The 15,223-nt window shown below is 38.4% G+C and overlaps 1 protein-coding gene across 1 annotated transcript in view; it reads right to left on the bottom strand.

The window, feature by feature from the left end:
• LOC130220846 (uncharacterized) overlaps positions 1-15,019 on the bottom strand; it is a 56,222-nt gene extending 41,203 nt beyond the window's left edge. The window contains exons 1-6 of the mRNA XM_056453093.1: positions 14,707-15,019; positions 8,618-8,962; positions 8,173-8,526; positions 7,182-7,283; positions 4,240-4,584; positions 3,558-3,905 (exon numbers count right to left, since the gene is read on the bottom strand). Of these exons, the coding sequence (XP_056309068.1) occupies positions 3,558-3,905; positions 4,240-4,584; positions 7,182-7,283; positions 8,173-8,526; positions 8,618-8,962; positions 14,707-14,758 (1,546 nt within the window). The 5' untranslated portion in view covers positions 14,759-15,019. The remainder of the gene's footprint in view (positions 1-3,557; positions 3,906-4,239; positions 4,585-7,181; positions 7,284-8,172; positions 8,527-8,617; positions 8,963-14,706) is intronic.
• Between the last annotated feature and the right edge of the window lie 204 nt (positions 15,020-15,223).

Raw genomic sequence — 15,223 nt, 5'->3', positions numbered from 1 at the left:
TCTGAGTTATTCTCACCGGTCGGCTGAGATGTCGTCTTGAGCATAGCCGTAGATGTGAAGCCCATCGCTGAAAATCTCTCATTCTGAGAAGTCCAAGATCAACTACCGAAATTACCGATGCCATTAGGCCCAGTATTCATAAACATACCCTGAACGGGACCACTCTCCCCTTCTGAAAACGGGAGAGACATTGTGTGAAAGACGTGATTCTCCTCTCTGTCAGCGTGACGCGATAGGAGAGGGAATTTAATCTGAGCCCCAGATATTCTGTGCACTGAGAGGGCTCTAAACGGCTCTTTTCCCGGTTTATTTTGAACCCCAAATTGCATAAATGGGTTAATACTGTGTCTGCATCCCTGATTGCTTGCTCTTTCGATGAGGAGCATATCAGATAATCGTCTATGTAAGACATTATTCGTATTCCTTTGTTTCGCAACGGGAAAAGAGCAGCTTCCACACATTTGCTGAAAACCCTCGGAGCTAACGAAAGTCCGAACGGAATAGTTTGGAACTCATACGCTGTGCTTCGGTATGCAAATCTCAGGTATTTCCTGTGAGACGGATAAATGTCTATGTGAAAATACGCGTCTGACAGATTGATTGTTACGAACCAGTCGTTTGGATGAATCGATCGACAAAGCACTTTGTGTGTCAGCATTTTGAATTATACTCTTAGGTACTTGTTTAGCATCTGTAGATCTAAGATTGGACGAAGAGACGTGCTCCCTTTCTTCGGAATCACGAAGTACAGAGAATAAAAGCCTTGACAGCTTACCTCTTTTGACACCGTTCTGATTGCTCGTTTGCTCAACAGAGAGTCTATCTCGTCCGTCAGAACCCGAGCCGACTCTCCTTCGGCCGTAGACACCAGTATTCCGTTGAATTTTGGTGGTTTCTTGGCAAATTGGAGTCTGTATCCCCGTGAAATTGTGCTTAACACCCACGGGTGAGCTGCGCATGCGCACCAATTGAGTATGCGAGCCGACAGAGGGCCCTTGTATACTTCCGATCCCTGGCTGTCGCGCAATGATGATGTCATCTGTGTTGTCGCGCAGCATTTCATTGGTTGAGCAAGCGCTCCCTCTAGTGGTGGGACTAGAGAGGTGCTTGCTATGTCTTTTAGATTTCTGTAAACTATCGCCCTCGGCTGATCGCCTGGCTGCGACAGTGCAACATTTATTGTGTTTTTTAATTTGGGGTTGCACCTCACCCTTGGCCCTTGGCTTGGATGCGATGCTGCATTCTTTATTTTGAAAACCCATGAACCGAAATGTGCCTGAACACATTGCATGAGTGCTTGGTAACACTGAACACCTTCCTCTGTTTCTTGAACTTGAGGAGAACTTGAAAATTTGGCCCTCACTGAACTTTGAACAGGGCAGAACAATTTTCTTACTCTCTTTGCAGGCGGAGAGAGAGTAATGCGGGAACGCTTGCGTGTCAGGTCATACGCTTTTTCTTGCATTCCTCGGGGTGGGGCGGTCGGTTTCTAGCCGCCGCGGCCGCGAAGGAATGTTTTCCCCATGGGCCAGATCCATCCGATCGCGGGCGCTGACCAACTTGCTGTCCGCCGGGAGCTGGTCTCGTGCTCTTCGGCACAATCAGCCTCCCTCTCGCCGCCGCGGCTGCAGCGAAGCCCTGTCACTCTGGCTGAGGACGGCGCGGTAGTTGTCTGCGGGGTAGACAGAGGTTGAATGTCTCATCCTCTTTTTTTTGAGGGTGCTGGTTTCCCTCATCTTCTCAAGGGCTGGACCGAACAGACCCTTGGTTGGGTCGTAAGCTGCGTCCATCACGTCCGCTTTCTGTGCGTCCCCTAAGCCTGACAGGTTTAGCCATAACGCTTTCTCACCTGATACGGCCAAGCCCATTACACGGCCGCAGCCCTGAACTGCGCCGCGAGAAGATCGTAAGATTAGATCATTCACCACACATATTTCATCCCAAAGTGCAGGATTGGGCACTCCTGTGTCGAGCTGACGGCCCATTTCTTCCAAAATTTCCGCCTGGTACGCTGACAGTAAAGTTACAGCGTTTAGCGAGCACACTGATTGCGCCGCGTATTTGTACATCCTCTGGTAGATGAACGCTGTGAGTCGTTCCATCTTGCCTGGTAGAGCAATCGGAGAGGAAGCAGAAGTAAACCGTTGATTTGGAATGAGATGGTAGGCCACTGACGACTCTACCGCTGGGGGTTCGGCCAGCCCCAGTTCTCTCATCCCATGAATCTCCAGCTTAGAACACCCTTTTGTGGGTAGTTTGCTTTTAAAAGGGCTCGACCAAAAACGAGCCATCTCCTTCATGCACGCAGGCACAGCTGGCAGGAGTTGTCTCGCAGCGGGTTGAGCAGGCGGTAACCTTTTTCCGTCGTAAAAGTCCCTCTCTGCTCCCTCCGCATCTTGGGCAGCGGGCCAAGCTATATTTAGCTTAGCCGCGGCTCGTTTACAGACCTCGTGCAGGTTACCGTCTGACTGAGCGGTTGTGCCACCTGCGCTAGTGGGTCTCGACTGCTGAGTCGGGAAAGAGGAGTTGTCTTCCTCTTCCTCGTCCTCCATGTCCAGATCGAGGAGGTCAGAATTAGCATCGCCATCTGCGTCCTCGTCATCCATTTCTCCCTCCTCTGCAAGGAGGCCCTCAAACAGAGGTGGCATGGCCGGGCATTTGGCCTCCATCATGTCCGCCCAGCTCGTGGTAGCTTGCGGCTGATGGTTAGCAGTCGTAGATTTCGTGGCAGTACCTGACAGACATGGGTCTTGTTGGTTCGCCACTGCCACTCTCAACCGTCTTTCTAAGATTTTCACTGGCATTGATGCACAGTGAGCACATGTTTGTGGGTCCGCGAGCGTCGTTTGAGCGTGTTTCGGGCCCATACAAACGATGCACATTGGGTGAGTGTCCCTACCCGAGATGGTTGCTCCACACAAAGATGGACACGGGCGGGATGCAATCTCCCTGCTTTTCGACTCATTCCTTTTGGTGGGGGTGATGATTGTCGACATAGCTGGGTGTAAAGTTAATCCACGGACTTGTCACTACACGTTAGCCTGTTAAAAAATTTGTAGGGTTGTTGACGCCACTCGAAATCCGACCGTAATAATTAAATATTCGATAGGATGAAGAGATAGCTCGCCTTGACGCGGACACTATTCTCAATTTTGCGATGTCACTCAACACGATCCTTTGCTGATTTCACGTTCGGTAGCGAAATCCAATGACGGCCCACTCTATGAACAGTTAAACGAAAAGCAGCAGCGGTTATGCTGGATGTGCTGAGAGAGCTTGTTGTAGTCCCTCACGGGAAGAAAGCGCAAATGACAAGGTAGAGGGTTGTCCTAAGTTATAAAAGGGAGGCGGAGCCCAGTCTTAGGTCAACCTGTCTGTCAAAGACAGACGTGGTGTCATAGGAGCTTCCGTAGTTGGTCACGCCCAAAGCGATTCCCATAGTGAAACACCGAGCGAAGTTAGAAAAAGAACAGAATGTTTATATTGTAAATGAACTATTAAATGAAAATACTATATTGACCATGTCTAAAACATAAGGTCCAGTTGTTTTCACTTACCCAGTAACTCAATGTTTGCTTCTGTTGAATACACATAATTCTGGTCACTGTAAACTGTACATGTGTATTCTCCTTCATCTTCAGCTCTCAGATTGTCCAGACGGAGGGAGAAGTTTCCATTTTTAATCTCCTCCACAATGAAATGAGCTCTGTTACGATATTCTTTGTTCTGTTTCTTTGGTCGACTCTCACCATCTTGATACAGATGAACCAGAGTCTCTGAGTCTGATCTTGTCCATTCCACTTTTACGTTTCTCTGTAACAAGTATGTGTCAACTTGACAGTGCAAGACCACTGAATCTCCCAGAAGAACTGTCTGAGGATCTGAGGAACCGTTCACTATGAACCCTTTAAAGGAACAGAGACAATGTTTCTAACATGAAAACGTCTCACATTGCAAATTTTTACTATTGCTCAATTAAGTAATTACATGCATAATCAATTAAATTATCCATTAAATTCCACCACCATTGGATAGCAATTTACATGCATATGTGCTTTCATATTAATTATCAAGCTATCAACACATCAAATTTCTGAATGTTTAAGTGTTTGATGAATTGACATTCCTGTAAGCCTTTAACCATAAATTTTCTGCTGTATCTGTTCCTACATCATTGAATATGATGTGCCATCTAGCACTAGAAAAGATTCAATTTGTTTCATTTATCTATTTACTTACAGGGTGCCAGTTTTATCTCTGCTGCTCTTGTCACTGCAAACCAGTTTCTGTAAACTGTACATGTGTATTCTCCAGCATCTTCAGCTCTTAGGTTGTCCAGACAGAGGGAGAAGTTTCCATGTTGAATCTCCTCAGCAAAGAAATGAGCTCTATCATGATAATCTTCATGTTGTTTCTGTACTTGACTTTCACCATCTTGATACAGATGAACCAGAGTCTTGGTGTTTTTTCTTCTCCATTCCACCTTCTGTATTTTCTTAAATATGTGTCTGTCCACATGGCAGGGCAAAACCACAGAGGATCCCATATTAAAAAAAATATTTAGAGGTTCCTCAACAAAGAAACCTGAAAAATAAAATACACTGGAATTCAAATGGAGCAAAATATTTGAATGTTGGCATTTAACATGGCAGGACCGTAAAAAAGGTTTCATATATTTAATAATTGACTAGTCTAGAAAAGCAGATTAAAAGTTGGAGTGACTTAAATATTCTGTAATGAACTAAAGACTTTATAAATTTATGAAGGGTCAACAAAAAGGGTCAACATGTTATACAATTTGTGTAATATTTTCATCACTTTTTTCAAAGCTTGAACACAAATGACAAAGTACTTTGACTAAAATGTCTTCCCTGTTTGAACAATTATATAGCTCCCATTCAAACTTCGATGATACCGTCACACATTTTTTTTATTGATTTGTCTTTATTAAAGTCCCCATGAAATCAAAACTAACCATATTAATTTTGTGAGCTCACATTGCTAGTTTTGTGGTGATCAATTCATCTGTGCATGTCATTACAAAAAAAAATGGCTTGCCCTTTGTAATATTTAATTGAGATCTGAAAATGCACTTCCTGTTTTGTTTTATGTTTTTTTTGTTAGCTAAATTGTCAGCTTGCGTACATCTTGGGTATTGGGCGTGGCTGACATATTTAACCATGCCCCTCCACCTGTCAGTTTTGACAACAAACAGAAATGGTGATGAAGAGTCTGTTAGGTTGTGTAACGAGGAGACTGAGGCAGAGTTAGAATCCATTTGCGGAGGTTTAATAAAGTTCTTGCACTGATACATAAACGCGTAAACAGGCAGAGAGTCGATAACAGGTAAGCAGTCCAGATCTTTCAACAAACAAAAGGGAAATCCAGCAGACACAAGTAAAAAGGCAAGCAATGGGTCAAGGCAACAACAGTCAGTCCAAAACAGAACAAAAAGCAATAACAAGGAACGTAATAATAATAATAATAATAATAATAATAATAATTCCTTACATTTATATAGAGCTTTTCTGGGCACTCAAAGCGCTTTACACAATGGGGGGAATCTCCTCATCCACCACCAGCATGCAGCATCCACCTGGATGACACGACGGCAGCCATTTTGCGCCAGACCGCACACCACACACCAGCTGATTGGTGGAGAGGAGACAGAGTGATGAAACCAATTATGATATGGGGAGGGTTAGGAGGCCATGATGGACAGAGGCCAGTGGGCAAATTTGGCCAGGATGCCGGGGTGAAACCCCTACTCTTTTTCGAAGGACATTCTGGGATTTTTAATGACCACAGACAGCCAGGACCTCGGTTTAACGTCTCATCCAAAAGACGGTGCTCACTGAGCAGTATAGAGTACCTGTCACTGTACTGGGGCATTAGGACCCACAAAGACCGCAGGTTGGGCGCCCCCTGTTGGCCTCACTAACACCACTTCCAGCAGCAACCCAGCTTTCCCATGCAATCTCCCATCCAGGTACTGACCGGGCACAGCCCTGCTTAGCTTCAGTGGGTGACCATGTGAGAGTTGCACAAAGCTAGCTGCCGTAAGTGAGGTAAACAAGCCAGGTCATACACAGGAAAGCAGTCATGAAAGTCACATGGAACAATGCTCAGTAAGGCAGGTAAACTTGCAATACTCTGCAAAGTATCAGTGTCTGAGTCCTCGCTGAAGTGGGTTGTTGCTAGATCGGATATGGATGCTGCCAGAAGTTAACGAGAATTATTTATATTATTTATGAAATTTCCCATTTATTGTATTTTATTTACGTCTACCCCCACCCCAACCCTAAACCCAACCGTTACAGTAACGTAAAAACAATGGTTGTACCGAGTATTATTTATGCTATCTATTAAATTACCCAATAAACTATTTTTTAACACCTAACCCCACCCCAATCATAAACCTAACCGTCACAGTACTGTAAAATATTAATTATTGTTATACAGTGTCATAAAAAATGTATTTTTATGTATGTACTATATTTGATGTACACTTCCGGCCAGTCGCGTATCCGATCTAGACTTTACCGCTGAAATGTGCTCCAAACAAGAAGTGAAAGCGGAGGAAGTGGAGTTGAGTCAGTACTCGGGCAAAGGCCCCCTCTGCTGGCGTGGCTCTACAGGTTCTAATAACTCTTCTAATGGCCCGTTTTCCCCATCTTTCTGAATAAAATGTCTACTTTACTACATCCAATCAGCTTGCCGTAGAAAAACAAGCCACACCAACTGTTTTCTCCTTTAATATTACATTTTACATTACATCACATTTATCTAGGAACTGCGTCACAACACAAATAAAAGTTGCAGCTTCCGTTTCATGTGGACTTTAAATCCTTTGCTAACCTTGACTGCCAGACATTTTAAAATTCATTTAGTTGTTTTGCTTTTGTTCTTGAAGAATTCATAACAGATTTTTAAAAAATAATTTATATAATATATATATTTTTAAATTTTCTCATTTATTTAGGTTTCATTATTAGTACTATTATCATCACGATGATCATTAACAACAACAACAAGAATAATATAAATCCTTTATCAAACCGGTGTGCAAACTGCTTAGATGCAAGATTCAATGCACATTATATATAATTTATTTTACTGTAATTCTGTAGCTGAAAACCATTGAATTATAGATAAAAAGAATATTTTTGTTTTGCACATACCTTTAGTAGGAGATCTGCAGTAGATCATGAAGCAGAGCAGAAGAGCAGATCCAGATGCAGAAACACAGAGAATCATCATTATTATGTTTACAGCAGAAAAACCTGAGAAACAGACAAAAATTAATGAACACAGAAACAAAGCAATATGTAACAATCACTGTATAGTCCATTCAAAAAATAAGTGCTTTGCACTGTACTATAATAGCCATAATTTTCAAGTGTCAGAAATTCTGGAGTAATGTGGATTCTAGGCATAACCATTGCAAAGCTTATGTGTTTTAATTCGAGCACAGTGATAGTTCAGGCCATGAAGGCATTAGGCCGTTATCAACATATGATCAGCAGACAATTCACTCCAATCACTGTCATTCTATTAGACTCTGTAAATATATTTATGTGACATGCAACTCTTCAAATACAAACAAAGTTCTCGCAAAACTCCCCCTCATCTATAAGTTTAAATATATTTGTGGACCTTCTGGCTGTTGTCTTCTCTCTTTCAAGATTACCAAGCATTCAAGTTTTAGTTGTTGCAGACCTCACTGCAGAGAGAAAGACATTCTTCAAAGCAAGCTACAACATATCCATCCTTGGATTTACCACCATTTTTTGTTGATATAAGTCCTTTGTCAGTAAATACATCTTAACTTGCCTGTATAATTTATTCTGTAAGTATATGTATATGCAGCGTAGGTCTGCTTAAACACAACAGAGCAGCAAAATATAATGATGAATTCAAAGGAAGAGCAGGAAGTGTTTGATGAGTCATTAAAAATATAAAATAGAACTGAAATTAGTGTGTTAGTTATTAGTGGATGTGGAAATGTCCATCTTTGTCAGTATTCACATGAACATAGATAATTACAGAACTCAATCGTACAGTGGCTCCAATACCATGAACCAAAGTGAACCATGGAACTGATGTATCGCTACACCCTAAAGATTCAATTTAACACTGAATGACTTGTTTATTTCTTTGTCCATAACTCACCCAGTCTCTCCAGCTCTATGGTTGCATTGGCCGAAGCTCCTCCAGCAAACACTTGACACATGTAAACTCCTTTGTCCTCAGTTCTGGCACTCTTCAGTCTGAGAGAGAAGTTTCCTTTGGGGATTTCAGCAGTGAAGAACTCAACTCTGCCTCTGAATCGCTCATGTGATGAATCTGGTAAAGTCTCGTTGTTTTGGAAGAGCAAAACCAGAATATCTCCATCTTTATCTGTTTTCTTCCATGAAACTTTAATGTGTTCAGGTGTGATGTGAGAGTCTACAGAGCAGTTCAGAGTCACGTCCTCACCAACATATGCAGAGATGGACTCATCTGAGCCTGACACCAGCAAACGCTCTGAAAGAATACAAACTAAAATATAAGTCAAAAATATTTACATAAAGGTCTAGATTATTTTTCTACCTGACCTTTTTTAACTTGAACTCACCGACATCTTTCATGTGAACCACAGTTTCTCCAGAATCCTGCTGACTGTGAACTGTACATCTGTATTCTCCTTCATCTTGAGCTGTCAGATTGTCCAGACGGAGGGAGAAGTTTCCATGTTGAATCTCCTCAGTAAAGAAATGAGCTCTATCATGATAATCCTGCTGCTGGACCTCTGGTCGACTCTCACCATCTTGATACAGATGAATCAGAGTCTCTGAGTCTGCTCTTCTCCATTCCACCTCCAGATCCTCCACTGGTAAAGCTTTATCAACATAACAGGGCAAAACCACTGAAGATCCCAAAGGAGCAGACAGAGGAGCAGAGGGACCATGAACAGAGAAGCCTGAAACACATTTCATAAACAAATTAAATAAAGCTTGTTTTATAGTTTCTCAAACAGCTTTCTGGTCATAATGGAGATTCGTTGTTGAGAATAACATTTAGAAATTACTTTAGTTGAAATTCTCATACAGCAATTTTTCTCATAAATCTTCAGGAAACCGGCTCTGCACATCTTTTTTAAAATATTCCCTTTTAATTTTTAAGAGTAAAAGTTTTAAAAATGTCGGCGCAATAGCCTAGTGGTTAGTGCACTGGCATGTGGTGCAGTAGCACTTCAGGGAGTCCTGAGTTTGAATCCTGGCTCAAAGACTTTTCCCGTCCCTACCTTCTCTCCCACTTCACTTCTTGTCTGAAATACTGTCCTATTCACTTAATAAAGACAAAAAAACTGCTTTAAAAAAAAAATGTTTTAAAAATATGCAGATGCAATTTATATTCATCTACTTTTTTTTTTACCAGAAATTTGTAACAAAAAAAGATTAAATAATAAAATAAAGAATAACATAAATATTGAGACCAATTTTTAATTTAAATGTGATAGTCTATTACTCAGCTAGAGTTAAACTGAAGAGAATTAATCATTACACACTGTCAGATTTAATTGGGATGACAGCCAGAGATATAATCAAAAGCAGGAACATTTTCATAATAAATTATCCTCATACTATTTCGTTAAAGTTAAAAGAGACAAGGCGAAACCTGCAGAACTGCTAAACCAGAAAAATGTCATTCTTAGGTAAAGAGCTGAACACATAGATATCTCCGTGTGGTATTTAATCGCAGGTCAAATCAGGTAACCAGGAAATAAACACTGAGAAAAATATCCATGCGTGACACACTAACTAACTAACAGACTAACAGACAGACTAACACTGCTCAATCTGACTAGAGCTGACATGAAAATTAAAACTTAATTAATGTTAATGAAATGTTATTAATCTTGGTTTTGATTCTGGAAACCAGCTCTGCACATCTTTGTTAAACATTCCCTTTTAATTGTTAAGATTACATTCATAAAGCCCATGTTCTAAAAATATTTTAGGTTCAAAATAGGTACAAAAAGATTAAAAGCAGATGCATTTCTTATCCGTCAACATTTTAACTAAAAACTAAAAAAATAACAGACAATTATTAGTAGTTTTATATTTGAAAGCCTCTAGTTAACTAAAGAGAATAAAACAGTAGGTTATACACACTGTCAGATTTAATTGAAATGACAGCCAGAACAAAAGCAGGTACATTTTCATAATAAATTATGATCAAACTGGTTTGTAAAAGTTATGTGAGAGAGAGCGAGAGACCAGCCGAAACCTGCAGAACTGCTAAACCAGAACAACCATCTCTGAAAACAAATCAAAAGCATACAGTTAAAGTAATCTGAAACTGTGGGATTCTTAGGTAAAGAGCTAAACACATAGATGTCTCTGTGTGATATTTTTACAGTATATGGTCATAATGGAGATTTGTTGTCAAGAATAACATATAGAATTTACTTTAATTCTTCATCCAGCATTTTTTCCTCACACTTCAGTTTCTCATACAGCATTAAAGAATACTGCTGCTAACAGAGACCATCATTTGAAAAAAATAATCAAGCATTTACGTAGAGACATTTATGTAGTTGATAAAAAAAGGCCAAGGCTTGAATGTCTTTTGTTTTCTTGTTATTTAGTACGTTTATGACACAAAGTTACTGTGAGTCGGAGTCCCATGATTGTTATGTTTGTCCATGGATGAAATCCAATTTCAATACTTGTTTTTAGTGAACAAATGTGCCAGTTAAATGTGGTTTTTACTATTGCACTTCACAGGCAAGCTTAAGATAGTGATAATGTTGTAAACAGCAGGTCAAATCAGGAAACCAGGAAATAAACACTGAGAAAAAATATCCATGCATGCCAGACTGACACACCTTAATCTGACTAGAGCTGACATGAAAATAAAAGCTTAATAATGTTAATTAAATGTTAATAATCTTAGATTTGCGCTTCTTTTTGAAAACCAGCTCTGCACATATTTTTTAAGCATTCCCTTTCAATTGTTAAGAATAAATGTTTTAAAAATATATACTATATGCAGATGCAATTTATATCCGTCAACTACCAGAAATTTGTACCAAAAAAGATATCAAATAAAAATAAATGAAGAAAAACATAAATAACGAGACCATATTTGAATTTAAATGTGATAATCTATTACTCAGCTAGAGTTAAACTAAAGAAAATAAAACATTACACACCGTCAGATTTAATTGGAATAAGAAATAAAACCAAGAGCAGGTGCATTTTCAGAATAAATTATGATCATACTCTTTCGTCAAAGTTATGTGAGCAAGAGACTAGCCGAAACCTACAGAAGTCCTAAACCAGAAAAATTTGATTCTTTGGTAAAGAGCTGAACACATAGATGTCTCTGTGTGGCATTTTTATACAGTCTTTTGTCAAAATGGAGATTTGTTGTTGAGAATAACATTTAGAAGTTACTTCAGTTTTTTATATGGCATTTTTTCTCATTTAGCATTAAAGAATACTGATGCTAACAGAAACCGTCGTTATAAATAGATGCATTTATGTAGTTGATAAAAAAGGCCTTGGATTGAACGTCTTTTGTTTTCTCGTTATTTAGTATGTTTAGTACTGTATGTCTCATGATTGTTGCGTTTGACCATGGATGTTTAATTTCAGTGCAATATTTTTTAAGTTTACAAATGTGTCAGTTAAATCCAGTTTTTACTGTTGCACTTCACAGGCAAGCTTCAAGATAGTGATACTCTTCAATGTAAACAGCAGGTCAAACCAGGTAACCAGGAAATATAGCTACGCTGAGAAAAATATCCATGCATGACAGACACACCTCAATCTGACTAGAGCTGACATGAAAATAAAAGCATCACTGATTGGTTAATCAAATGTTAATAAGGTTAGATTAGATTCTTAGATTAGATCTTAGATTCTTTCTGGAAACCGGCTCTGCACATGTTTTTTAAACATTCCTGTTGATTTTTAAGGTTAAATTCATATAACCTATGTTCCAAAAAGTATATTAGCATACAGCGGGGGAAATAAGTATTGAACACGTCATGTTTTTTCCTGGAATAATATTTCTACAGGAGCTGATAACATGGAATTGAACCAGATTTTGGTAAAAACCCGAACAATACAAACACAAAAATAAAACAAACAAACAAGAAATGACACAAGGAAAAAGTGCTGAACTACTGAAATGTATTTAATACATTATATAAAAGGCTTTTGTTTGGTGATGGCAGCTTAAAGACGCCTGTAATATGGAGAATAAAGTCACATGCATTGCTCAGGTGTGAGTTTTTCAGATTTCAACAGTGTTTCTGTGGGTCTCGTCTATCAAATCTGAGCTTTATTTTGTATTTTATTTCATATGCAAGTCGGGATTTGAGAGCTTCCTTGGCTGTGTTTTGGATCATTGTCTTGCTGAAACATCAAGTCTCGTTTAATCTTCATCATCCTGCTAATGTAGGTGATGGACTGAAGCAGCTAATATTCATTTTCAATGACGAAGGACAGAGGGTTGCTGAAAAACTACTGAGAACTGCCTCCCTTTCTTCATGTTCAATACTTTTTTCCTTGTGTCACTTAATTTTATTACACATAACTTAAATTTTAAACTAATTAGTTTTGTTTTGTTTACATTTATAGATTTCTATGGTTGTTTCCAATATCCGGTGAAAATTTCAAGTCAACAGCACCTTCAGGAATGTTTTCTGAGAAAAATGTTGACGTGTTCAATGTATATTTCCCTACTGTAGCAAAAGGTGCAGAATGGTATTATGCAGATGCAACATATATCTGTTAACATTTTTTTTGTTTAAAACTTGTACAAAAAAGATTAAGTACATTAATAAATAATGAAACTATTATTAATCTTATTGTTTTATTTGATAGCCTATAGTTAAACTAAAGAGAATAAAACAGTAGGCTACAGTCGGTCAGATGTTATTGAAATGACACCCAGAAATATAAATAGAAGCAGGCACATGTTCATAATAAATTATGATCATACTGGCTTGTCAAAGTTATGTGTGAGAGAGCAAGAGACGAACCGAAACCTGTGGAACTGCTAAACCAGAAAAAAAGCATCTCTGAAAACAAATATAATTAAAAGCATAGTGAAAAATAACCTGAAATTGCGCGATTCTTATGTAAAAACTAAACACATACATGTCTCTGTGTGGTATTTATTCAGTTCAATTTTTCCTCACACTTCAGTTTCTCATACAGCATTAAAGAATACTGATGCTAACAGAGACCATCATTATAAAAAAAAAATCAAGCATTTATATACAGCAGATGCATTTATGTAGTTGATAATAAAGAGCTTAGCTTGAATGTGCTTTGTTTTCTCATTATGGAGTATGTTTACGACAAACAAAGTCACTGTGAGTCCCACGATTGTTGCGTTTGCCCATAGATGGATATTTAATTTCAATGCAATATTCAATGCAATATTTTAGCTTACAGATGTGCCAGTTAAATCCGGTTTTTACTGTCTTGATAGTCATCAATGTTGTAAACAGCAGGTCAAATCAGGTAACCAGGAAATAGAGAAACATATCCATGCAGGACAGACTGACACACCTAAATGTGACTAGAGCTGTCATGAAAATTAAATCAAAATTTAATAATCTTGCATTTGAGCTTCTTTCTGAAAACCAGCTCTGCACATATTTTTTTAAACATTCTTTTTTTTATCATAAAAAATGTATTAATATGGGGCGGCGCAGTGACAGAGTGGGTAGCACTGTCGCCTCACAACAAGAACGTCACTGGTTTGAGCCTCGGCTGGGTCAGTTCCCAATTCTGTGTTGAGTTTGCATGTTCTCCCCATGAATGAGTGGCGTAACACAAAATGTGTCCATATCCCTGACTAGAGCTGACATAAAAATTAAAAATATCACTGAAATGTTAATCAAATCTTAATCATTTTACATTTGAGCTTCTTTTTGGAAACTGAAAAACTGAATTTAAACATTCTCTTTTAGGATAAAGTGTTTAAAAACATTATATGCAGATGCAATGTATATTCGCCAACTTGTAACAGAAACTTGTACCAAAAAAGATTAAATACATAAATAATTAAATTACGAGAACAAGTTTTAATTTAAAAGTGATAGTCTATTACTCAGCTAGAGTTAAACTAAAAAGAATTAATCATTAAACACCGTCAGATTTTATTGGAATGATGGTCGGAAACATGAACAAAAGCAGGTACTTTTTCAACATAAATTATGATCATACTGGTTCATCAAAGTTATGTTTGAAACGAGAGCAAAAGTGACAAGCCGAAACCTGCGGAACTGCTAAACCAGGAAAAAAAAATTAGCTTAGCTAAGAAAAACTATGAAAACAAACATGTTACACATGTTAAAATAACTGTGATACTGCGCGATTCTTAGGTGAAAAACTGAACATTTAAATCTCAGTGTCTCAGGATTAAAATGGAGTCTTTTTATACAGCCTGGTCGTAATATTGATTTGTTGTTATAAAATGGTGGAGTCAGACCGCAGGTAGATAAGGTGGAGCCATTTCAACACACAGTAGTGCAACATTGAGAAGTTGCTTCAGTTTTTCCAGCTACTTCAGTCATTTTAGGCAAGGAACAATCGACTGTTTATTGAATGATTACAGACCCAAGCAAATGACGACGAAATGTAACAAGACCAGTGTAGTCTTCTCTGACATAAATAGAAGAGTAGTTTAATACTGTACCATCAGCGACCATCAGAAGTATTGACAGCAAGAAACAATACGGTGGATGCATCTTGAAATACGCAAAATGAACATAATAGCATTTATTTAAAATGTATTTTAGCAAGAAATTAGCAAAAAACGAGCCGTTTCATTGAGCTGTCATGTTCCTTACATGTCCGCAGATTACTTTCACTTGGTATGTTTTGCTTTCGTTTTAAATTGAGAAGTCGTCTGGTCAGGTGATCATGAGTTATTTATGTATTTATCGAAAAAAAACCGACGATGCTAATAACAGATTTCTGCCCTTTTCATTAAATCATGATTTATAAAATACATTAACAGCTTAATCTGTAATGTATATTGATTTTAAAGTTATGAAGTAGGCAATTTTTTTGTTTACACGTTTAGATTACCTGATATACTAAATACTTCTTATAAAAAAAATCCACATAAATTATATGAAATATTCAAAAGTAAAATAAATAAATGAATAAATAATTAAGCAAAAGCGGAAAAAATAGCTGGAACTGAATAT

This window comes from Danio aesculapii, chromosome 3 (genome assembly GCF_903798145.1).
Source record: "Danio aesculapii chromosome 3, fDanAes4.1, whole genome shotgun sequence".
Taxonomy (NCBI): Eukaryota; Metazoa; Chordata; class Actinopteri; order Cypriniformes; family Danionidae; genus Danio; species Danio aesculapii.
Note: the sequence above shows the minus strand (reverse complement) of the source record. Positions and strands in the feature narration are given on the sequence as shown.